Genomic DNA, 24,600 nt, shown 5'->3' on the forward strand with positions numbered 1-24,600 from the left:
CCAATAAAAATAAAATAAAATGTAATAATTAATTAATAAACTCATAAACAGAGTAATTGGAGTTTTCATCTAAATTTAGTACCCCACATTCGCCACAGTAAGATTTCAAAAAATTATCCTTATCAATAAATTATAAATAAGGAAAAAAAAGTATCAAAACGTTTTATTCCAATTTCCCCAGTATTGCTAGCGTCAATTTTTTTCCCCTTTTTGCCATCAGATCCTGGTAGACCTATACATACTTGTGCTTTTTTTACCTTTCCCGAATTAGTGCGTTCTCTTTTCCAACTGTCAAAATAATGTCTATTAAAAAGAAAAACTAACCATGAAGTTTTTACTTAAAAAATTTATTAAAGTTTTTATGATTCATGCAAATACGTATATTTCTAAAAAGAAGCTACTAATTTGTTTCAATATCAGATTTAATGATTTGATTGAATGAGTTTGGTTAGGTTTCATTTCATTTCATCTCATTAAATTTCATTTTCATTTCATATCAATAAAAAATTTCTACTGAAGACTTGGCTGTATAGTTTCCCTTTGCTTATCAGAATGGGTGAAGAAAAAAAACTGCTTATATTCTACGGTTGGCGCCATTTATCAGAAATTTTCTTTTTATTATTTTATTTAAATTGCTTAATTTTTTCGCAACTGTATTAAAAATAGTCGTTCAGTACACGTGCGGAACCGTTATTGCAACTTGTTCCGACTGTCAACCTCAACATTTGTCGGGACTCTTTGCAATGACAGCCTTTCCACACCTGTAATGCAATATACTACCCCCCCCCCCCCCTCCCACTGACCGGCGTGCGGCGCGGCGGGCCGGTCGGGCTCGGGCGGCGGCGGGCGCGCGCAGTCGTCGCCCGGCAGGCACGTCTCCACCATGGCCTCCAGGCAGTTCACGAACAGCTCGCTGCTCTCCGCCGTGCACTGGCTCTGCGGACACGCGCGCTCAGTGACCGTGTGCGAGTGTGTGTGTACGTGCGTGTGTACGTATGTGTGCGCTACCTTGGTGAAGGGCCCCGCGAACCGCCACAGGCCCCCGAAGCCGCAGCTCTGCATGTAGTGCAGCTGCTGCTGGCTCGCGTCCTCCGAAGCCACCATGTTCTGAAACATTGTTCGATTACTGTTATATTCAGCCTATTTGTGTCTAATTTACAAAAAGGGGTCGACCATTAATCACGTGAGGCTCAAAAGTGGAGGGGAGAAAAGACCCGGAAAATCAAGAAATATCACAAGAATCCCTTCTTGCTGGATTCGATATGATGTGTATTTATTTTTCGTAGAATGCGCAATTTCTAACAAATAAAACAATTAACGGATGCACTGCAAACTTGATGTCTGTATGGTTGTTCATATCACGATACTCAATTTTTTTGAATCGAATCAAACTATGCATGTATTTAAAAATATTTATTTATTTATTCTTAATGTACACCAAAATACAGACACATATAAAGAAAGATACAATACAAGATATACAAAGGCGAACTTATCGCTAAATAGCGATTTCTTCCAGATAACCTTTGGATACTGGACACGATACAGTAGCAGCGGTTAGAAGTGTGCACAAATTAAGGAGGAAAAATCAATAATAAATAGATAAAAACTACGATATGATAGACTTACATAATTATTAAAGAAAAGAAAAAAAAACATATAAATAAGTAAATATTTTAGTGTATACTATATAATATACATATACACACACATTTACATACATACACACATACATACATACACATATAAAAATATATACATATATACACACACACATAAAATATATACATATTCTCAAAAAATCAACATACTTAACACAAAAAGAAATACACATGATTTTTGTGTATGTGGGTGGGGAGGTCGTCCATAACATTCTCATTCGACTTTTTCGGTTCATTTGATAAAAAAAAAATATTTCTTGAGTCCTATAAAGTTTTAATAAATAATTAAATGAATTATCATCAAACCTGGGTAGAACCGCGGCAGGTGAATAGTGTCACAAAACATATGCTGTATTACCTGTATGATGCTCTGTACCGCGCTCAGTATCGCTTGATCGTGGCAGTGCATCAGAAGGTGTTGTATCTTCATATCCAGTAAGCTGTGACTGTAATATCAATATTATATGTTACTATCTGACCCGGCAAACGTTATGTTGTCACTTAGCGCTAATAAAAATAGGGGTTGATCGTAGAAGCGTGAAAATTGAGGATTGTGTATATTTTTCAATGCTAAATAATAGTTTTTTTTTTTTTTTTTTTCAATTTATTGGCCAATATATAACAAATACATTTTAATTTGAAATTTAAGTACCACGAAAACCTCGCGGGTTTATCTGGGTACAGAGAGTCACTCAGTTAATTCAGTTTGTTTTTGTAAAAAATATTTTTTTAAACGTGATTTGGTTTTCGTGGTACTCTTATACATTTCTTGCAGTTCTCTGGGCAGTTCGTTAACATATTCGGGTATTAAGTAGTCGTCAGTTCTCTTTCCATACTTATTGTTAGTTTTTGGTAGGTGATATTTAAGGTTTGATTCAAGTTTACGTAAGCCTATAGGTCTTAGTTTTTCATTTAACAAGGTTGTATTATTAATTTGGGTTAGAACAGAAAATTTAACTTTATCATATATATTCATAACATTACAATGACGAAAGAGCTGATTATAGTTGTTCTTATAATTATTAAGTATGCGTCTAGGTACAATTGTTTTTAATAATCTTAACTGTAAATTGTAAATATTTTCCAAGTTTGATCTGCAGGATCTACCGTAACTACTGACACCGTAATCGATAACCGAGTCAGCCAAGGCCACGTATAGGAGCCGCAGTGTCTGGTATGGTAATTTGGCTTTGAGTATACTTAGTTTGCTTAATAAGGATCTTAATTTTGTGCACACGTGATCTATATGCGGGCCCCAAGTAAATCTGTCATCGATTATTAAGCCTATGTACATATGTGTTTTCACTTGTTCAATATCTTCACACGAACAATTTAGACTGCATGAGGAGTGCAAACAAGAGTGGCTGTGAGCCACGATGGTAGGTCTGATGTCTGTCTGGTTGTGCGACGAGTGAATGTGTATCATCTTCGTTTTATGTGCGTTTATTATCAGACCCACATCGTGTGCCCATTTACATAATTGATTAAAATTATGTTGTAATTTTTCCTGGGCATCTTTAACTGTTTTTTGAGCTACCACTAAACACGTGTCGTCCGCGAATTTAAATAAGAAAATATATATTTTGGGATGAGCCGCACATATAACTTAATAAATTATGCACCGCACTTATAACTTAATAATTAATTATATATTAAATATAAAAAATAGATGTTCGCCGATTCTCAGACCTACCCAATATGCGCACAAAATTTCATTAAAATCGGTCCAATCGTTTCGGTGGAGTTTGTTAACAACATCGCAAAACGAGAATTGTATATATCAGATAGATTTGACTAGCCCGTTGGCGCAATTTGTTGTGGCCCTGCTATCTGCTCCGCGGGTTGCGGGTTCGATTCAACCTGAGTCTGGGTGTAATATATACATTTATTTATATATAATATTTCTATATATATTTATTAAAAAAAAATTAAATATTTAGTAATACCAGACGGCTGTTACCTATAACACAAGCATTAAGTTGCTTACTTTAGGAACAGATGACTACTAAACACACATCTGTGTGTTTTAGATATTCATTAATAAATCCAAAATCGAAATAAAAAACTACCTTTCTCCTTATGTAATTTTTTGACGACGCGTTGGCACAGTGGTCGCGGCACTGGTCTACTGGTGTACTTGCGGTCGCGGATTCAAACGCCGGTTAAGGCAAACATTTGTATCGGCTATATAGTTATTTGTCGTGGTTAAGGCGTTTCTGCTTGTGTATTGTGTATTTCCGGACCCCCGACATAAGAATTAATCCTACCGGAGGCCGCTGAGTGTGAAGCGTCTCTTAATAAAATTTCGCCCAGCAGTGGGCACGGTAGAGCATACTTACATGACTGGAAATACTTTCGGAAACACCACGGATCCTTCGGCTAAGTACTGATACAGTATCCTGGTTTCTTTTTCATCTGTTTACAAGTATACATTATTACTTTTAGTTATTTTTCTTTCATATATATGAAAATATTTAAGTTAAAGTATAAATAAACGATTTAAATCCAATAATTACCGCCAATATGACTCTCACCTGTGGTATACTTGACTAGAGTAGCCAAAACTGTCAAGACGAGCGCCTGCGTAGTGAAGTCGCTTAGCACCGAAGGATCTAGAAGCGTGTTGCATTCCGGATTATTGGTTTCCTTGTCTTGTGACGTTTGCTGAAAAAATATGACATTCTAATGTCATAAATTTGTGACATAATATTTAGTTCCGCTCTAATTCTCTGCCATAGTGAGCCTCCCATTTTCTCCTGGTTGTTATCATGTACAGCTGATAGCGATCGTCACTCATAGTAGAGAACATATGCCCGACCAGAAGTGGAGCAGCGTAGTGGGTTAAGCTGCGATCTTTCGCTTACATGGAGAATGTGGCCTATGCCCAGCAGTGGGATATTAGAGGATGTATGTAGTTTTTGATTTATACCTTGGTAGCCGACTCCGGGTAGTCACTATCACCACTCTTCGTAGAGGACGGTCGTTCTGTATCATCCGTACTGGCTGGAGACCCTCGGCCATCATCGTCCACCACCTAAAAGAAATTATACATAGTTATAGCTGATGCTGATAGTATATAACGGATGTTGAGCGCTCGGCTCGGAGTGGCGATCGTTTTGTGCATCGTGTAGGGTCGCGAACAGAAAATAGTTTTGTTCTGTCCAAAATAAAAATAAATGTACATAAAATAATAATAATTAATATACGGAACGTCCTCTAGCCCGCTGGACCCACTATCTAAGTAAGATTGCCAGTGTACGCTAGATGAGGATTGCAGAAAAGATGGATGTCTGGCGTGAACTTGTGATGGCTATGTCCAGCAGTAGACTGCGATAGCGTGAACTGACTGATTTAGTACTCATTAAATATCTACATCTATGTCCAAATATATATATTTTGGTATGGTACATTAAAAATTTCATCCTGCTACAGTTATAGTCTGCTAAGGTAGGGCACAGTAGGAAATATCCTGTTCTAAATCTGGAGCGGCCCGACTGGTGAATTCGGCAACGCGCTTACGATGTTTTGGTGTTGCAGACGTCTATAAGCTACGTTAATCGTTTACTATCAGGTGAACCGTACGCTTGGTTGCAGAACTAGTGTAAAAAGGGGGGTTAAGTGTCACTATCAGCATCAGCACTAATCAGCGTCATTGAGTGTCAGCGTCTATTGTTTTAGGCGATTTCACTACTTTTTTTGCAAGGGGTTAACTTCCAAAAAAAAAAAAAAAAACAATAACGTTTTATGAAACAACCCCTAATAATCAGTCATTTGTTAGTAGTGATATAATGAATCGAAAATTTAATTGTTGAATTCCGTGTGATATTGATCATGTGCTGTGTGGCTACGGCACTAAAGAATTTAGCCACCCCCTCTCTTCCCGTGGGTGTCGTAAGAGGCGACTAAGGGATAACAAGGTTCCACAACCACCTTGGAACTTAAGAAGCCGACCGATGGCGGGATAACCATCCAACTGCTGGCTTTGAAATACACAGGCCGAAGACGGGCAGCAGCGTCTTCGGTGCGACAAAGCCAGTACTGCGGTCACCAACCCGCCTGCCCAGCGTGGTGACTATGGCAAAACACATGAGTTCACGTTATTTTTGGCGTCAACTTGTGGAGGCCTATGTCCAGCAGTGGACTGTATAGGCTGTAATGAATGAATGAAAAAAAAATGATCATTCATTAGTAATTTATTGTTATTAATGAGTGCACCACGATTTGTGTCACAAACTCTACTAATATTATAGTTACCCTTTGAGGCAAAAACTACTTGACCGATTTTGATGAAACTCGGTACGTAGACAGCTGGAGATCCAGAACAACACATATGTTACTTTTTATCCAGATTTTCCCACGAAAATATGGGATGCAGTATGTTTTATATAAGGCGACATTGTAAGCCTATAAGTGGTTATTACATGAATATGATACTTTGGTCAATAAACACTTACATCGAGACCGCTGTCAGCATCCAAATCCCGCGCCGCGTCCCCCGCGGAACCATGCTGGACGCTGTGAGCTCGACCTTCACTATCCTGGACGTTTCAATCAAGTTTTACGAATGGATAACAAATATTTTTATTGTTTCAATCAAATTATTGATTTATTAACGTCCAGACAAAATTTCGGAACACACAACATACCAACAAATGAGTTAATTCGCGAATTATTCATAGAAATAAATAGAAACATTCGAAATCTTCGAGAGAAAGGAAGGAAAAAACAAGGAAAAACACTGTTGTATATACTGAATATGAACCGTATGCAAGGATTCTGGAGGCGTTCAAGCTTATTTAACTGCTCCTCTTTAAGATCGAGATAGCAAGTGTCAGCATAGTCAAGAATTGGTAGAAGAAGTGACCGTGCTGACGTAGTTTTAGTAGGCAAGGGGAAGAAATGTTGCAGTCATCGCAGTGGTCATAGCTGCAAATAATTTACGGCTCGGAATTACTTGTATAACAATGAGTCAATTTAAATGTGGGAGTCCATTTTGAAATACTTTTCGAAGTAAAACTTTTTTACGAACGCTTGACTTGGTAGGCTGATGAATGCGTGACGAGAGCGTTACGAAAACTGTCATCGAAAGAGGCGAACGGAGCAAGATAGAGAGGTGCGAGCACACGTTTGCTTTCTCTCTTTCTCTCATAGCCAGTTACGTTTCGTATATCTACGACACAGTACAGACCTACTGTACAGAATTTTTAGTCAAGTCGTGTGGTCTAAAGCACCTTCGTTTTTTTTTTTAGAATTTTTCCTTACGTTAGAATCCTGTAGAGTTATAGCGACTGGACCAAATTCGGTATTTTTTTCTTTTTTTTTATCGTTATAGTCCTGGAAAAGTGTGTATGAGACGGAAATGAACAAAACTCGCTATAACGGAAAAAAATGACGGCATAACGTCAGCGGGGTCAGTTCGCGGTAGCTGAGTTTAGAACGAGTGACCGAAATTTTGTCTTTAACCATGTCGAGTAAACATAAGCGTGGATTCAAAGTATGTAACAAACGTGTACTTTATTTACAGTGCTTTTAACTAAATTTTGGGTCAGTTGAACTTGTCTGATACTTTTCTGCAAGCAATTGCCTGTGCACTAATTCGTTATGTTTTACTGATTTAACTAAAATTAAAATTCCAACTAAACTAGTTAACCCGCAGTGGCGCAGCGTGGTGGATTAAGCTCCGAATCTTCTCCTACACGGAGAAAGAGGCCTATGCCCAGCAGTGGGATGTTGCAGGCTAAACTCGTAAACTAGTTTGCAGTGACCATGCTTTTTTATACAATGATAGGCGTTTTGCGTTTGACCACTATTTCACCTGATGATAAGGAAAAATGCGGTCTAAAATGGAGCACACTTATCTAGAAGTAACCTATTCACTCGCGACTTAAAGATCCCCAGGTCGTAGCTTTCGGGAAACACAGACGCTGGTAGAGAGTTCCATTCTTTGGCCGTACGGATCAAGAATGTACTAGCGAATCGCTTAGTGCGTATAGGGGGAATGTCAAACATATAAGGGTGGCGTAACGCAGAGCGTCTGGGTTGTACGATGATGGAATTTTTAGCTTAGTTCGATTCCTATCACGATTCTGTGTTTTAATTTATATACATAAGCTGTTCGACTCCTAATTGCGTTCATTTAAATGTTGGATTCTGTAGGCGTAATAGATCACGTACTACGTAAAAAAAATATTCCTGCCCCATTTTACAATTTGACTATGTTTAAATAGGCGAGCTAATTTGATAGACTCGTCCCGCATAATAATACCTTTCGGGAGCGCGTAAGCACGGTTATAATTTAGAATAAAAAACATTCTACGAGAAAAAAAAAATCGTTTCCATATGCGGTTCATTAGTTGTATGCTGCAGTTATTATTATTATTTCACTTCGTCGACGTTTTTTAGGGCCAAGAAGAATAATATTGAATGGTTATGCAGAAGTACGTTGCCAGATTATATATAAAGACAAAGTAACATTCAAAAAAGGGTTAGGGTTGTTTTCCCACGTGGAACGTGATCTATAACACCTAAAGAACCCCCCAATCGAAAGGACGCAGTTAGGAGTCGAACACTGTATATTTATTTATATATTTTTATTATTTATATGTACATTAGTAACAAAAAAAATTCTTATATATCGGCTGTCATCTAAAACACAAAATCCAGTTACCTTAGGAACAGACGACCGTGTGTGTGTGTGTGTGTTATAAACATATTAATCTATTGTATTTTATTATTTTGATTCCACGCTTATTTCAATGAAAGAATAACTATTTGAGGGTATTAGTATATTTTGAAAATACATCTAGGAATGTAGTTGAAAAACTTGGTTCAGATTTCTACGAAATTCGCTATTTCTTGTGGCTTTTTTATAATCAGAATTAATTTATGTAATTTGAAGTAATAGTATATTAGGATATTATACTATAGGCACGGATGTTGAGCGTTCGGTTCTGAATGGGGAAGGTCAGTAAATAGTTTTGTATGGCGCCTGAGTCTTAGCGAAATGTTTTATGTTTAAATATTAAAATTAGAAAGAACTATAGGTTTAAAATGTTTGTTAAATTTAAATGTTATTAATGGTAATGAATGTTAATGAGCGCATCCGATTAAAGACACGGTGTAATATGCACTGAAGCAACATGCACGGCGTTGACCGGTAATTGACCGAACAAGTTTCGTTCAGTACAAAAATAAAAATAAATAAAACGATAATGTCTTTAGTACGTATTAAGTATCTATACTTATTTATTTTATACTTTATTGTACACCACAAATACGTTATAAACAGAGCATCAAGATAGTTACAGACAGTGAAGTACAATGGGCGGACTTATTTTTTATCGGCGAAATTAGCCATTTCTTCCAGACAAACCTATATCCATAAAATGTTGAAGTAATGTTTTAAGGTCAGCGCTCAATATCCGCGCCGATAACCATACTTGCTCTATTTTAAGCTGTTCTCAAGTCATGTGAATTAAAAATTAAATAAATAAATAAATAACAATTTTGGTAGCGAGAGGAAAAGTGGTGTTGAATTTCTCGTCTACCACTGGAAAGGGAGGATCCTCCGACCAGACGGATGTTGTGTCTGGTGGGCTACTGCCCCCAACGGTTATTGTCGGGTTGTTGTATATATATACTCAATCACTTTGAAAATTCTGATAGCGTGATGTAGCATACGTCAGTTTTTCTTTAATTACGTAATTAGTATGTACTGCAATAGATGTCGCCACACAATAAAAAAAATTAGACAATAAACGTCATATTAATCAAATTACCATTTAAATTATTATTCAAGAATTTGTTTTTAATTTATTGCTTTAGTTGTAAATTAAAACCGATTTTAACCGCCTTCAAAAAAAGGAGGTTCTCAATTCGAATGTATTTTATTTAATACGTATTATCTCATAAAGTTTTACCGGGCGTACCGATTTTGATTATTCTTTTCTTTTCAATTCGAAAGTTGGTACTTGTCATGTTGTCCCATTTAAATTTGATCGCGATTTGACATGTAGGCAGTGGCGTAGCGGGGGGGGGGGTGGCAAGGGGTGCATCTAGCCCCTGGCGTTACTCACAAAGAGGCGCCAAATGGTCCGCAAAACTAAAAATTGCTGGACATGTTATATGGTTTTCGAATGAGGGGGGTGCCACGGGCGCGAGTTTGGCTCGCTACACCACTGCATGTAGGTACTTAATTTTTGAATTATCCTTACTAACGCGTGTACATTGATTATTATTTCAATAACGTACCAAATAAACTTAGTATTACTTGTCGATGTAAATCAGTCGTTTTTTTTTAGTTTTCGAGCAAAAACAATTGTTCTATTACAAATTTACTGATATAAGCGAATTTCGCACATATCTGAACAGTCTCAGGGCACTAGGGTTGTCAGGTTTCTTTATCTGCAAGGGATTGTAGCTCGCTAAACATGTATAGTCTATTCCCTTTAAGGAAATAGTGATTCATCGCTGTAACTTACCGTAAGCACGCCCCTTGCCCAATTAAATCGTAGTAAACTAGAACGAAAAATCAAATTGACCAGTTGAAATAAACCATTCAGAAAAAGTTCTAATTTATTCCTATAAATTGGAAAAAAGGCGTGGCTAAGGTAATGGACAGCGTTGAATCACTATTCCATTAACGCGAATAGACTAGTTCCAGTAAAACTGTACAAAAAATCCACAAATACTTTATGTATTCCATGGACTACCGATAAAATATCGGTAGCGTGTCGTAACGTTAACGATATGTCGTTACCCGTGGAGGTCTCATCGTGTCCTTCGAAGTTGGCACTGAAAACGACCTTTGCGTCTTGAAACGCATCCTCGCCGACGTCTACATACAAAGCAGTGCAAAGCACGTAACATGCGGGCAGTTTGAAAATAATATTTTGTAACGTATATTCGTTATTTTCATGTCAGTTTTATTTATTGTAAGTATTTTTTTTTTATGTCATTAATAAATGATGGACGTGTATGTTTGTCGATATTTATTGTGTTGTCAATATTTATTTCATTATGTCATAAATTATCGAAAATGTATTATGTTATTAGGATTATTACAAGTTAAATTTGAATAAATTGTTAATCAAAACAAGTAATTGTCGATCATAAATATGATTATGATTGTTACAGTGTGTGACATAAATGTTACAGTATGATAATACATTGTTACATCATGTTATATCGTGTTAACGAATATGCGTCGTGTAAGATATATAAACATACGAACGCAACGATAAAATCCATACAAGTTGCATGAAACGTGATAGAATGATTAGTTTACTGAAACCAGAAGATATATTTAGTCATATCATGGATTTCGGAAGATTTCTTTTTTATTTATTTATGGCTGCTAATAGAGGCAAAGTAGCGTGTTGCCGTAGTAACGCAAAATGCTTTTTTTTTGTAATTTGTTTTCATTACATGTTTTCTAATTTAGATCGTATAAAATTACTAAATTGCATCAAATTCAGATGTACATTTTTTCTTATTTTTTTCAAGTTTTAAAATTTTAGGATAAATCGTTCCAAAAACCATACATATATAATAGAAACTAGAAATACAAATAAATACACACAATGTATATACGATTACTATAGATGTACGAACGTACAGCCAAATTTATTAAAAACTAGCTTCTACCTGCGAATTCGTCTGCGTGGAATAGGAACAATTCTGTTATTTATACATGATTTTTTGCAAAAAATTTTATGTTTACGCAGGGCACGCAGCGGAAGCTCTCAAAAGGAAAAAAAAAACAAATTTTGAAACATTCTTTATTGGTGCTCCGCTCCTATTGGTCTTAGCGTTATGATATATAACCTTTAGCCTTCCTCGATAATGTGCTCGAAAATGTGCTGTGTGGCTACGGCACGAAAGAATTTAGCCACCCCCTCTCTTCCCGTGGGTGTCGTAAGAGGCGACTTAGGGATAACAAGGTTCCACAACCATCTTGGAACTTAAGAAGCCGACCGATGGCGGGATAACCATCCAACTGCTGGCTTTGAAATACACAGGCCGAAGACGGGCAGCAGCGTCTTCGGTGCGACAAAGCCAATACTGCGGTCACCAACCCGCCTGCCCAGCGTGGTGACTATGGGCAAAACACATGAGTTCACGTTATTTTTGGCGTAAACTTGTGGAGGCCTATGTCCAGCAGTGGACTGTATAGGCTGTAATGATTGATTGATGATGATTCCTCGATAAATGGGCTATTTAACACTGAAAGAATTTTTCAAATCAGAACAGTAGTTCCTGAGATTAGCGCGTTCAAACAAACAAACTCTTAAGCTTCATAATATTAGTAGAGATGGCATTCCTATGTATGTGTATTTAATTCATCATCATCATCATAATCATTTCAGTCTATTGCCGTCCATTGCTGGACATAGGCCTCCACAAGTACGCGCCCACAATGGCGTGAACTCATGTGTGTTGCCCATAGTCACCACGCTGGGCAGGCGGGTTGGTGACCGCAGGGCTGGCTTTGTCGCACCGAAGACGCTGCTGCCCGTCCTCGGCCTGTGTATTTCAAAACCAGCAGTTGGATGGTTATCCATCGTGGTTGCCATCGGTCGGCTCTATAAGTTCCAAAGTGGTAGTGGAACTGTGTTATCCCTTAGTCACCTCTTACGACACCCACAAGAAGAGAGGGGGTGGCTATATTCTTTAATGCTGTAGCCACACAGCTGTATTTAATTGTTGTATATAAAATAAATCACCGAAATGTATGTACGCCTATAACTTTTGAAATACTGCACTGGATTTAGATCGTTTTTTTTCCTGTTGTATTCGTTTTTTTCTTTTTTTAATACAACCAGCTCGGCAAACAAGCGTAGGAGCTCTGGTCACCTTACTCACCAACAGGAACACAATACTGCTTGAAAGCAGTATTATTTAGCTGTAGAACGAGATACTTCCCCAGTTGGCTTCCTCTAGATTTTGAGCAGGATATTTTATACGGTACCCTACCTCAGTTAAGTTTACTCCTCAGAGCAAGCTTTTCATACCAGAAACAAAAAATTAAAAAGATATAATCACGACCGAAAATTGACAGTACGAAGTTTGCAGTTCGCTAGTAATGATATATATATAAATTTAGCTGTACGATAGCACTGTACTAAGATGATAATTCTCAGTAATGGATAATTCGAATGATAAAACCAATCGCCAAATACATTTCAGACCGGCTCGTACAGAATGTAAACAAACTTACGGATCATTGATAAAATTATATATTAAAATTGTATAAGGGGGGGGGGGTCCTCAATTCGATTATATTTTCAACAGGCTGTACCGATTTTGATTATTTTTTTCAAGATATTCTTTATTTGGCGTGTTAGGAAAAAATGATTAGTAAATGTTAGCTACTCAACGAAGAAGTTAGCACCGTGTAGTTCGTTAACCAATGTATTATGACTTCTTAAGTCTAACATAAGTGCACACACACACTTTTTACTCAAAAGCTTTTTAAGCCATCTCTGATATAAATACGTTTTTTTGACTATATTGTCATTACCCAAACTGAACTGCTTAATTCAAGTTCTCATATTTTGACTTGTCGATGTAAATCGAAGTCGGTTTTTTTTTGAGAGATTACTATTTCACTTATTTGATCATTTGTAAACAAAACCTGACCCAAAGACTGTTAAGTACACTTCATATTAAATAATGTCTCAACGCAAGTTTGTTTACATAATATACAAAATTTTGAAAGAAATTCCACAAGCTATACTGTATATACGTATATATGCTTTCCTCGATATATCAAACTAAACATCGACAATGTATTTGTATGTATAAATAATAAGTAAATATACCTGATGGGTCATACTCAGTAGATGGGGACTGTGACCGCCGCTACCAGACTGTTGCAGCGTTGGTGATTTGCCTGGAATAATAAAAATTAAAATGAATAATAAATTTATTCAAATAGGCTTCACAAAAGCACCCTGACGGTAAGCGATTCATCATCATTATTACAGCCTATACAGTCTACTGCTGGACATAGGCCTCCACAAGTTTACGCCAAAATTAGCGCAGACTCATGTGTTTTGCCCATAGTCACCAAGCTGGGCAGGCGGGTTGGTGACCGCAGAGTTGGCTTTGTCGCACCGAAGACGCTGCTGCCCGTCTTCGGCCTGTGTATTTCAAAGCCAGCAGTTGGATGGTTATCCCGCCATCGGTCGGCTTCTTAAGTTCCAAACGATTACCGTAGCCTATAGACGTCTGCAACAACAGAAATGTCGCAGCCCTACCCCCTACCCCGGCCCCCCGGAGCGCTGGCCACCTCGCTCACACGGGAACACAACACTGGGAGCAGTGTTATTTAGTAGTGTTTTCGCCCGGTCGGGCGAGGTACTGCCCCAGCCGGAGCTCCACATTGCGGGCAGAACGCCGCCCCCCGCAGCACACTCACGCCCCCCCTGCAGCACACTCCCCCCGCGCCCCGCAACACACTCCCCGCCGCCCACCCCTCGCCGCCCAAACTCCCCGCCACCCGCCCACTCCCCGCCCGCCCACACTCACCGCCGTGCGCCAGCTCCGGCGCGTCCCAGGGCTTGTGCCGGCGCCCGCCCGCCGCGCCGCTGGCCGCCGGCAGCAGCAGCGACGACTGCGGCACAACGGTTCCAATTATACACTGTTCACAACTGCACTAATATACGAACTACTTTACTTCTTATACGCTTTCAAAAACTAAGATCAAGCAAGCGCGTTCACGATCTAAGCCTAGACCCTCAACAAGAGATCTGGAATTACTTCTTATACGCTTTCAAAGCTAAGATCAAGCAAGCGCGTTCACGATCTAAGCCTAGACCCTAAACAAGAGATCTAGAATTACTTCTTATACGCTTTCAAAAGCAAGCGCGTTCACGATCTAAGCCTAGAACTAGTTCAACAACAGATCTAGCTACAGGAACACGGCACTAAGCAACACTAAGCAGTGTTGTGGTCCCGTAGCCAGATCCAGTGTGCAGAGAGCAGCATTATTCGAAAGAAAGAAAGTGCCACTTCAGTAAATGAATAAGTATCATCCAGCACAGAAATTAGGTACTATATAGATTGAGGCACTACTCCTAATTGGACTACTCAGAAAATTTACACAAAATATTTCCTGCTGTGCTCGGATATTAATAACAAAGTTTAGTCAAGTACATCCTGGAGTCTTAATGGGCATCACTGACCTGGTGGTGGTCCACAGCGGGGCAGTAATGATCGTAGTTGTCGGGCACCCACTGCGGCAGTGAATGCTTCACGTTGCAACGAGAGCGCACTTCTTCGCTCACACACACCAACGCTGTACGTATAAGCGAAAATAATTAGTTGTTATTTGGATTTTGGTCGTGTACAGGTTTCTATTATGTAATCAAGCATATTGCTTCAGTGACAAAAATGTCATGTCTCTGTCAGCGAGTATCAAGTCCATGAAAGCATGATGCCAACATGTTAAGACTATAAACGTCACAGTCAACAAATGTCAAGTCACTATCAATACATGTCACGTCACCGTCAACACGTCACGTCACATCAATGCAACAAATTCTACGTCACTGTGACCACATGCTTCGTCACTGTCAAAAGAACCAACAGTAACCTAGGCGCTAGTCGGTAGTAGCGAACTAGGCGCTAGAGAGAGCGGTCACCGGTGAGGTAGGCGACGGTGCTGGTGGTGAGCTGGAACTTGTCCCGCGCGGGGCGGGCGGCCAGCGCCAGTGGTGACCTAGGCGCTAGAGAGAGCGGTCACCGGTGAGGTAGGCGACGGTGCTGGTGGTGAGCTGGAACTTGTCCCGCGCGGGGCGGGCGGCCAGCGCCAGTGGTGACCTAGGCGCTAGAGAGAGCGGTCACCGGTGAGGTAGGCGACGGTGCTGGTGGTGAGCTGGAACTTGTCCCGCGCGGGGCGGGCGGCCAGCGCCAGTGGTGACCTAGGCGCTAGAGAGAGCGGTCACCGGTGAGGTAGGCGACGGTGCTGGTGGTGAGCTGGAACTTGTCCCGCGCGGGGCGGGCGGCCAGCGCCAGTGGTGACCTAGGCGCTAGAGAGAGCGGTCACCGGTGAGGTAGGCGACGGTGCTGGTGGTGAGCTGGAACTTGTCCCGCGCGGGGCGGGCGGCCAGCGCCAGTGGTGACCTAGGCGCTAGAGAGAGCGGTCACCGGTGAGGTAGGCGACGGTGCTGGTGGTGAGCTGGAACTTGTCCCGCGCGGGGCGGGCGGCCAGCGCCAGTGGTGACCTAGGCGCTAGAGAGAGCGGTCACCGGTGAGGTAGGCGACGGTGCTGGTGGTGAGCTGGAACTTGTCCCGCGCGGGGCGGGCGGCCAGCGCCAGTGGTGACCTAGGCGCTAGAGAGAGCGGTCACCGGTGAGGTAGGCGACGGTGCTGGTGGTGAGCTGGAACTTGTCCCGCGCGGGGCGGGCGGCCAGCGCCAGTGGTGACCTAGGCGCTAGAGAGAGCGGTCACCGGTGAGGTAGGCGACGGTGCTGGTGGTGAGCTGGAACTTGTCCCGCGCGGGGCGGGCGGCCAGCGCCAGTGGTGACCTAGGCGCTAGAGAGAGCGGTCACCGGTGAGGTAGGCGACGGTGCTGGTGGTGAGCTGGAACTTGTCCCGCGCGGGGCGGGCGGCCAGCGCCAGTGGTGACCTAGGCGCTAGAGAGAGCGGTCACCGGTGAGGTAGGCGACGGTGCTGGTGGTGAGCTGGAACTTGTCCCGCGCGGGGCGGGCGGCCAGCGCCAGTGGTGACCTAGGCGCTAGAGAGAGCGGTCACCGGTGAGGTAGGCGACGGTGCTGGTGGTGAGCTGGAACTTGTCCCGCGCGGGGCGGGCGGCCAGCGCCAGTGGTGACCTAGGCGCTAGAGAGAGCGGTCACCGGTGAGGTAGGCGACGGTGCTGGTGGTGAGCTGGAACTTGTCCCGCGCGGGGCGGGCGGCCAGCGCCAGTGGTGACCTAGGCGCTAGAGAGAGCGGTCACCGGTGAGGTAGGCGACGGTGCTGGTGGTGAGCTGGAACTTGTCCCGCGCGGGGCGGGCGGCCAGCGCCAGTGGTGACCTAGGCGCTAGAGAGAGCGGTCACCGGTGAGGTAGGCGACGGTGCTGGTGGTGAGCTGGAACTTGTCCCGCGCGGGGCGGGCGGCCAGCGCCAGTGGTGACCTAGGCGCTAGAGAGAGCGGTCACCGGTGAGGTAGGCGACGGTGCTGGTGGTGAGCTGGAACTTGTCCCGCGCGGGGCGGGCGGCCAGCGCCAGTGGTGACCTAGGCGCTAGAGAGAGCGGTCACCGGTGAGGTAGGCGACGGTGCTGGTGGTGAGCTGGAACTTGTCCCGCGCGGGGCGGGCGGCCAGCGCCAGTGGTGACCTAGGCGCTAGAGAGAGCGGTCACCGGTGAGGTAGGCGACGGTGCTGGTGGTGAGCTGGAACTTGTCCCGCGCGGGGCGGGCGGCCAGCGCCAGTGGTGACCTAGGCGCTAGAGAGAGCGGTCACCGGTGAGGTAGGCGACGGTGCTGGTGGTGAGCTGGAACTTGTCCCGCGCGGGGCGGGCGGCCAGCGCCAGTGGTGACCTAGGCGCTAGAGAGAGCGGTCACCGGTGAGGTAGGCGACGGTGCTGGTGGTGAGCTGGAACTTGTCCCGCGCGGGGCGGGCGGCCAGCGCCAGTGGTGACCTAGGCGCTAGAGAGAGCGGTCACCGGTGAGGTAGGCGACGGTGCTGGTGGTGAGCTGGAACTTGTCCCGCGCGGGGCGGGCGGCCAGCGCCAGTGGTGACCTAGGCGCTAGAGAGAGCGGTCACCGGTGAGGTAGGCGACGGTGCTGGTGGTGAGCTGGAACTTGTCCCGCGCGGGGCGGGCGGCCAGCGCCAGTGGTGACCTAGGCGCTAGAGAGAGCGGTCACCGGTGAGGTAGGCGACGGTGCTGGTGGTGAGCTGGAACTTGTCCCGCGCGGGGCGGGCGGCCAGCGCCAGTGGTGACCTAGGCGCTAGAGAGAGCGGTCACCGGTGAGGTAGGCGACGGTGCTGGTGGTGAGCTGGAACTTGTCCCGCGCGGGGCGGGCGGCCAGCGCCAGTGGTGACCTAGGCGCTAGAGAGAGCGGTCACCGGTGAGGTAGGCGACGGTGCTGGTGGTGAGCTGGAACTTGTCCCGCGCGGGGCGGGCGGCCAGCGCCAGTGGTGACCTAGGCGCTAGAGAGAGCGGTCACCGGTGAGGTAGGCGACGGTGCTGGTGGTGAGCTGGAACTTGTCCCGCGCGGGGCGGGCGGCCAGCGCCAGTGGTGACCTAGGCGCTAGAGAGAGCGGTCACCGGTGAGGTAGGCGACGGTGCTGGTGGTGAGCTGGAACTTGTCCCGCGCGGGGCGGGCGGCCAGCGCCAGTGGTGACCTAGGCGCTAGAGAGAGCGGTCACCGGTGAGGTAGGCGACGGTGCTGGTGGTGAGCTGGAACTTGTCCCGCGCGGGGCGGGCGGCCAGCGCCAGTGGTGACCTAGGCGCTAGAGAGAGCGGTCACCGGTGAGGTAGGCGACGGTGCTGGTGGTGAGCTGGAACTTGTCCCGCGCGGGGCGGGCGGCCAGCGCCAGTGGTGACCTAGGCGCTAGAGAGAGCGGTCACCGGTGAGGTAGGCGACGGTGCTGGTGGTGAGCTGGAACTTGTCCCGCGCGGGGCGGGCGGCCAGCGCCAGTGGTGACCTAGGCGCTAGAGAGAGCGGTCACCGGTGAGGTAGGCGACGGTGCTGGTGGTGAGCTGGAACTTGTCCCGCGCGGGGCGGGCGGCCAGCGCCAGTGGTGACCTAGGCGCTAGAGAGAGCGGTCACCGGTGAGGTAGGCGACGGTGCTGGTGGTGAGCTGGAACTTGTCCCGCGCGGGGCGGGCGGCCAGCGCCAGTGGTGACCTAGGCGCTAGAGAGAGCGGTCACCGGTGAGGTAGGCGACGGTGCTGGTGGTGAGCTGGAACTTGTCCCGCGCGGGGCGGGCGGCCAGCGCCAGTGGTGACCTAGGCGCTAGAGAGAGCGGTCACCGGTGAGGTAGGCGACGGTGCTGGTGGTGAGCTGGAACTTGTCCCGCGCGGGGCGGGCGGCCAGCGCCAGTGGTGACCTAGGCGCTAGAGAGAGCGGTCACCGGTGAGGTAGGCGACGGTGCTGGTGGTGAGCTGGAACTTGTCCCGCGCGGGGCGGGCGGCCAGCGCCAGTGGTGACCTAGGCGCTAGAGAGAGCGGTCACCGGTGAGGTAGGCGACGGTGCTGGTGGTGAGCTGGAACTTGTCCCGCGCGGGGCGGGCGGCCAGCGCCAGTGGTGACCTAGGCGCTAGAGAGAGCGGTCACCGGTGAGGTAGGCGACGGTGCTGGTGGTGAGCTGGAACTTGTCCCGCGCGGGGCGGGCGGCCAGCGCCAGCAGAGCGGAGAGCACGCGGCAGGCACGCGACACGGTGCCGCCCGCCGGGTGTCGGTAGCCCTTGATCAGGTGACCCACCAGCGCGAAGTGGAAGTTTGACCGGAAGCTGATGACACATTCGTGGTGTGAAACGTAATCCAGGGACGTATGTACAAAGATAAGAAAAATTTGTAAGGTGATCGACGTGATCTACACTGATTTTGAGAAAGCTTTCGATCGTGTGAATCATGTGATCCTGTTAAATAAATTTCAAACTCTGGGTATCCACGGGGACTTATTTCGTTGGGTCAAGTCATATTTAACAAATCTTTCTCAGGCGGTAGTCATGGCCGGATATGGCGTGAATTACGTTGATATTCTCACAGGTGTCCCACAAGGCTCACATTTGGAACAACTCTTCTACAATGCGTACTTGATAGTAGTTCAAGTTTAAATCATTCTGTCTTATGTACGCTAATACTTAAATGCTTACGCTAAAACGAATTATTTGTCATTGCAATTTGATCCAACAGTTAATTGCACTTTTATACTAAAAACAATATAAGAATAAATGCAGTTAAGTATGAATGCATGTCGTTCACGATGAGACCAAAGCCTACTTTACATAGCTATCATTTCAATAGCGAATAAATTAGAAGATAATAAAGTATGAGAAATTTAGGGGTCCACTTCAATACAAAAAGACACTAACAGATCTTATTGAAACTACAGTAATGAAGGCATATAAAAGCCTAGGTTTTGTTATTCGCGTGTGTGAATCATTTACAGATGTATCAGCTATTAAAACCGTTCATTTTGCATACGTATTTTGTAGTAGTTATGTTACTAGGAGAATTTTGGAGTATGCTAGATCTATATGGTCACCTAAATACTGAATTTAAGTACCCTGGAAAATATACAAAAATAATTCGTAAGTTTTGTGGATCTTATGAAGATGGTAGCACGGAACATAAAACGCTTTTTTTAGAGCAGAGATGCTGTTTTGGAAATGGGTTTGCTCTATGATATAATAAATAGCAAAATTGATTGCTCGCACTTATGAGTGATATCCAAAATAATTTTCCAAACTATAAATATCGAACCCATCATAGAGTCATATGTAACAGGTTCCTCAACAATATTCGAACTATTTAAAAACTCGTTATTACTGAAACAGCCTCATAATCCGGCTCGAATGACCATGAATGGGGATATAATGGTATTGTTAGGTTTAAGATTCTTTGCTGTATTATTCTCACAAATGGAAAAGGCAATTAATTTATATTATGAAAAACATCTTTATTACAACAAGAAAAAATGACCTGAACAATTTTACAATTTGCAACAAATGTCAAATGATAAAAATTTTATACTTCTTTAAAAATATTTTAAATATAGAAAGTTATATACATTTTACATGCCAGTATGCTTAAACAAACAGGCTCCTCAACATTATTCGAACTATTTAAAAACTCACTATTACTGAAACTGCCTCATATGTATAACACATGATTTAAAAACGTCGACTTGTTCACAAAGTTCTATATATGTTATTTATACATATTTATAAGAATTAGTTAACTTCACCTTTTTTAAGTCGGTTAAAATATTCAATATCACGTTTTGAAGGAATTAACTCACCTCAGTCCGACAGCATGGTCCAGTTGTTTGAAGTGCCACTCTAGAGGCTCTCGTGTCTCCATCAATACTTGCTCCAGGGTCTAGAAGAAACGGACTTTATTTTATATAAATACCCTCACAATTACTTTATTTTAATTTAAATATTTTATATGGGCTAGGTTATAGTTGCCGTTATTTATTATATTTAGTTAACTCCTATTACATATTTTTTACTTATCTACAGCACAACAATCGCTAGATTTTCTATAAATTTGCTATGCGCAACAAAGAAACGCAGTGTATGTGTAGAATAATATAATATATTATAACGTAATAAAAAGTGTGTCTGTCAGTACAGACACGCGACTGGAGTTAACTCCTCAAGACCAAATTACCGAGACATTTAAAAAATATATTTATCCTTTTCACTCAAAAGACGTTGCGCAGTAAACTCGGGACAGATCAGCCTGTTTCATACTGCTTCACTCCCCATATTTTTTCCATATCACGTGTCTCATACCGTTACTTAAGGAGTGAACTCCAAAATGTAGCATATTAAATAGAAACATGGCAAGGGCGTTTCCGACCCTACCCTCGGGGGCGAGGGCCCTCCCAGGAGCTCTCTACCTTACTCACGGAAACACAACGCTGCTGGAGAGCAGTATTATTTAGCTGTGATCTTCTGTAAGATTGAGGTACTTCCCTACTCCGACTGCTACAGGTTTTAAGCAAGATGTTTTCTTTCTATATGACCTCTTTCTCACCTTATTATCGAAAGCTCCTTGCGAGTCGAGAGTGTGCAGGTTCTGTTCCATCAGAGCCAGACCGGCTGCGTACAAAATGGGATCGTCTAACTGAAGTACTGACAGTGACACCCAAAATAACGCCTTGTGGATCGGTGATTTCTGTTACAAAAAATTAAGTCATTAATTCTAAAGTTCTATAATTATTATTTTTTTTATACAACTAAAGGAAAAAGAAGCACACGGCCGATGTCTTGGTGAACGTCAGTAACACTAGGACCTATCCCCGGTGTCCACAGCACTCCTCTGATTCTGGTCACCCTACTCACAAAGGACACAACATTACCTGAAAACAGTACTATTTATCTGTGATCTTGATTGAGGACTACTCCAGATTTTAAGAGAGACATTTCCTGCTGCACCCTACCTTAATAGACTTCAGCTAAACAAAAACTTACAAGCTGGTGGCTACGGCATTAAATAATATAGCCACCCCCTCTCTACCGTGGGTGTCGTAAGAGGCGACTAAGGGATAACACAGTTCCACTACCACAGTGGAACTTATAGAGCTGACCGATGGCAGGACAACCATCCAACAGCTGGCTTTGAAATACACAGGCCGAAGACGGGCAGCAGCGTCTTCGGTGCGACAAAGCCCTGCGGTCACCAAACCGCCTGCCCAGCGTGGGGACTATAGGCAATACTCATGAGTTCACGCCATTGTTGGCGCGTACTTGTGGAGGCCTATATCCAGCAGTGGACCGCAATAGGCTGAAATGATGATGATGAAACAAAAAAATTATATTTTATGAAAATCTCAACGCCAGGTCATTAAAGGGCTCCAGCCTCTTCACCAGGATGTCATATAAACAGTAACCGGATGCAGCAGCGGCTGCAGGCGCGTGAGGCACATGATGATGGCCTCCAGCAGCGCCAGGTCGTTGAAGGACTCCAGCGCCTTCACCAGGATGTCGTATAAATAATATATATAATAGTAACCGGATGCAGCAGCGGCTGCAGGCGCGTGAGGCACATGATGATGGCCTCCAGCAGCGCCAGGTCGTTGAAGGACTCCAGCGCCTTCACCAGGATGCGTAGTAACTGCTTCATGTCGTCGTCCGTCACGTTTTTACCTACACGATCATTGAATGTTATTAACGTTTCAAATTATGGTCATAGTGGTAAGCAGTTATTTTGACATATTGCACATAACAATATTTAAAAAAAAAAAAAAAAAACAGAAAATATACGTATATGTCGCTAAGCAGTGCAATACTTAATTGACTGCGATTAGCGGGACAAATTTGTCAAACGACAATTTCCAACTTAGTCAAAGGACTTTGACTGTCTCATTTCTCAACTACGTAGTTGCGATTTGAGTTGTACTGTGCAGTTGAGCAACCTCATTGGTGTAGTGGAGAGAGTAGTCGCCTAAAACACCGACGGTTTGCGGGTTTGGTACCCACTGGGGATGGATATTTGTATTTGTACAAATATTTCTTTCCGGTTTTGATACCTGTCCTCGTGGGTCTCCCCACCATGCCTCGGAGAGCACGTTAAGCCATTGGTCCCGGTTGTTATCATTAATACCTGAGAGCGATGAATGAGTGGTGAATTAAGCTACTATTCTTCTCCTACATGGAGTAAGAGGCCTATGCCCAGCAGTGGGATGGTACAGGCCGAATGCGTGAAGACATACAGTTGAGATTTGAGTTGGACATAATCCACAAACGCCCAACAGCTGCGACAAGGCGTTTTAGTACGTGTGTCTACTGCACGGATGTTGAGCCCTCGTTTCGGAGTAGGGATCGATTTTGCGCATCGTGCAGAGTCGTAAACAAGAAATCATTTTGTCCAGTACAAAAATGAAAATAAATGAAATGTTAAAGTATTTGGTACTCATTAAATATCTACATCAGATCGATTGATTCAGTCTGCAACATCCCACTATTGGGCTAAGCCTCTGTCTCCATTTAGAATGGTCTAAGCTTAATCTACATATTTAGTATAGTTGAAGGACAGCGCTCAATATCCGTGCCGATAGCACTAACGTCACTCACTGATACAGCCGAAGACGATGAGAGCGCGCGGCTGTAGAGCCGGATTGAAGCAAAACGCGAAGCTCTTCGCCAGAGAAGTCCTGGAGACAATACAAAAATATGTATGATACAAACACAAGATCGTCTGTTTCTAAGTCAAGCAACTTAATGCTTGTGATATAAGTAACAGACCACTGATATAGCAACATATACTTTTCGTTTTATATATACGTATAAATCTTATATATAAAATTCTCCTGTCACTATGTTAGTTACAATACTCCTCCGAAGCGGCTGGACCGATTTTTATAAAATTTTGTGTGCATATCGGGTAGGTCTGAGAATCGGCCAACATCTATTTCTCATACCCCTAACTTATAAGGGGGTGGGGGGATTAAGCGGGTTAATGACATATATGGAAAAACCACGTTTGCGAGGTCAGCTGGTAATACATATATTCCACCCAAACTCGGGGCGAGAATCGAGCCCCTTGGAATAGAAACCATCAGGCATCAATACAAAAATAAAACGTTTAAAGTCTTACCAAGTGCTTAACCAATCACAGTCAGGTATATCCTTCATGCAAGTCTCCATTATCTCAAGCAACGCATCTGCGATTGTCTCAAGCGACTGGAGGGGCAATCTTTCGCGGTCCGATTGGGACCCACCCATGTAGCCCCCCGTCTGGACGCCTAGACCAGCTGACGATGGGGCCGCCCCGCAGCTATGTTCTGAGCAAGTGTGGGAGTGTTCTGGGTACCTGAGCGATACAGATAAAAAATTATATTCTTTGGTAAAAAAATAAGACCATAAAAATTCGTCAATAAACGATCTACTACTGGACAAAGTTTTAAAATGACAAGTAATTAATATCTCACATTTTGAAGGTAGTCAAACTACGGTAACTATAACAACGTATTTAAGTTGACAAGGATTAACTATAGCCATTTTTACAACTTTCTATCACATTGTATGTGACTACTTTTTTAGAAGGTAAATTAGGTACGCGTATAGAATAAGTAATTACATTATAAATTGTTTTGTTCTATATCAAAAGTATTAGACAGCATTTTCGATGTAAGCTACCAGGAGTCAAAACAAAAATAGTCAAGATTATAAAATTAAATATTCTCAATAGCCCACAATCTCTGAGTGTATTCTCAATAGTACACTTGTTTGGAACCAGAAATGTGCTTAAATTTCGGC

General features: G+C 43.6%; 1 protein-coding gene across 1 annotated transcript in view; it reads right to left on the minus strand.

The window, feature by feature from the left end:
* The window catches only part of LOC123668114 (neurofibromin), an 84,245-nt gene that overhangs the window by 4,892 nt on the left and 54,753 nt on the right, over positions 1–24,600 (minus strand). Inside the window, exons 49-64 of the mRNA XM_045601907.1 lie at positions 23,939–24,154; positions 23,416–23,495; positions 22,355–22,488; positions 21,377–21,517; positions 20,634–20,713; positions 18,944–19,119; positions 14,849–14,961; positions 14,193–14,277; positions 13,484–13,554; positions 6,116–6,199; positions 4,591–4,695; positions 4,196–4,325; positions 4,001–4,076; positions 2,020–2,107; positions 1,009–1,107; positions 804–936 (exon numbers count right to left, since the gene is read on the minus strand). Of these exons, the coding sequence (XP_045457863.1) occupies positions 804–936; positions 1,009–1,107; positions 2,020–2,107; positions 4,001–4,076; positions 4,196–4,325; positions 4,591–4,695; positions 6,116–6,199; positions 13,484–13,554; positions 14,193–14,277; positions 14,849–14,961; positions 18,944–19,119; positions 20,634–20,713; positions 21,377–21,517; positions 22,355–22,488; positions 23,416–23,495; positions 23,939–24,154 (1,811 nt within the window). The remainder of the gene's footprint in view (positions 1–803; positions 937–1,008; positions 1,108–2,019; positions 2,108–4,000; positions 4,077–4,195; positions 4,326–4,590; positions 4,696–6,115; positions 6,200–13,483; positions 13,555–14,192; positions 14,278–14,848; positions 14,962–18,943; positions 19,120–20,633; positions 20,714–21,376; positions 21,518–22,354; positions 22,489–23,415; positions 23,496–23,938; positions 24,155–24,600) is intronic.

Source organism: Melitaea cinxia, chromosome 30 (assembly GCF_905220565.1).
Source record: "Melitaea cinxia chromosome 30, ilMelCinx1.1, whole genome shotgun sequence".
NCBI classification, from domain to species: Eukaryota; Metazoa; Arthropoda; class Insecta; order Lepidoptera; family Nymphalidae; genus Melitaea; species Melitaea cinxia.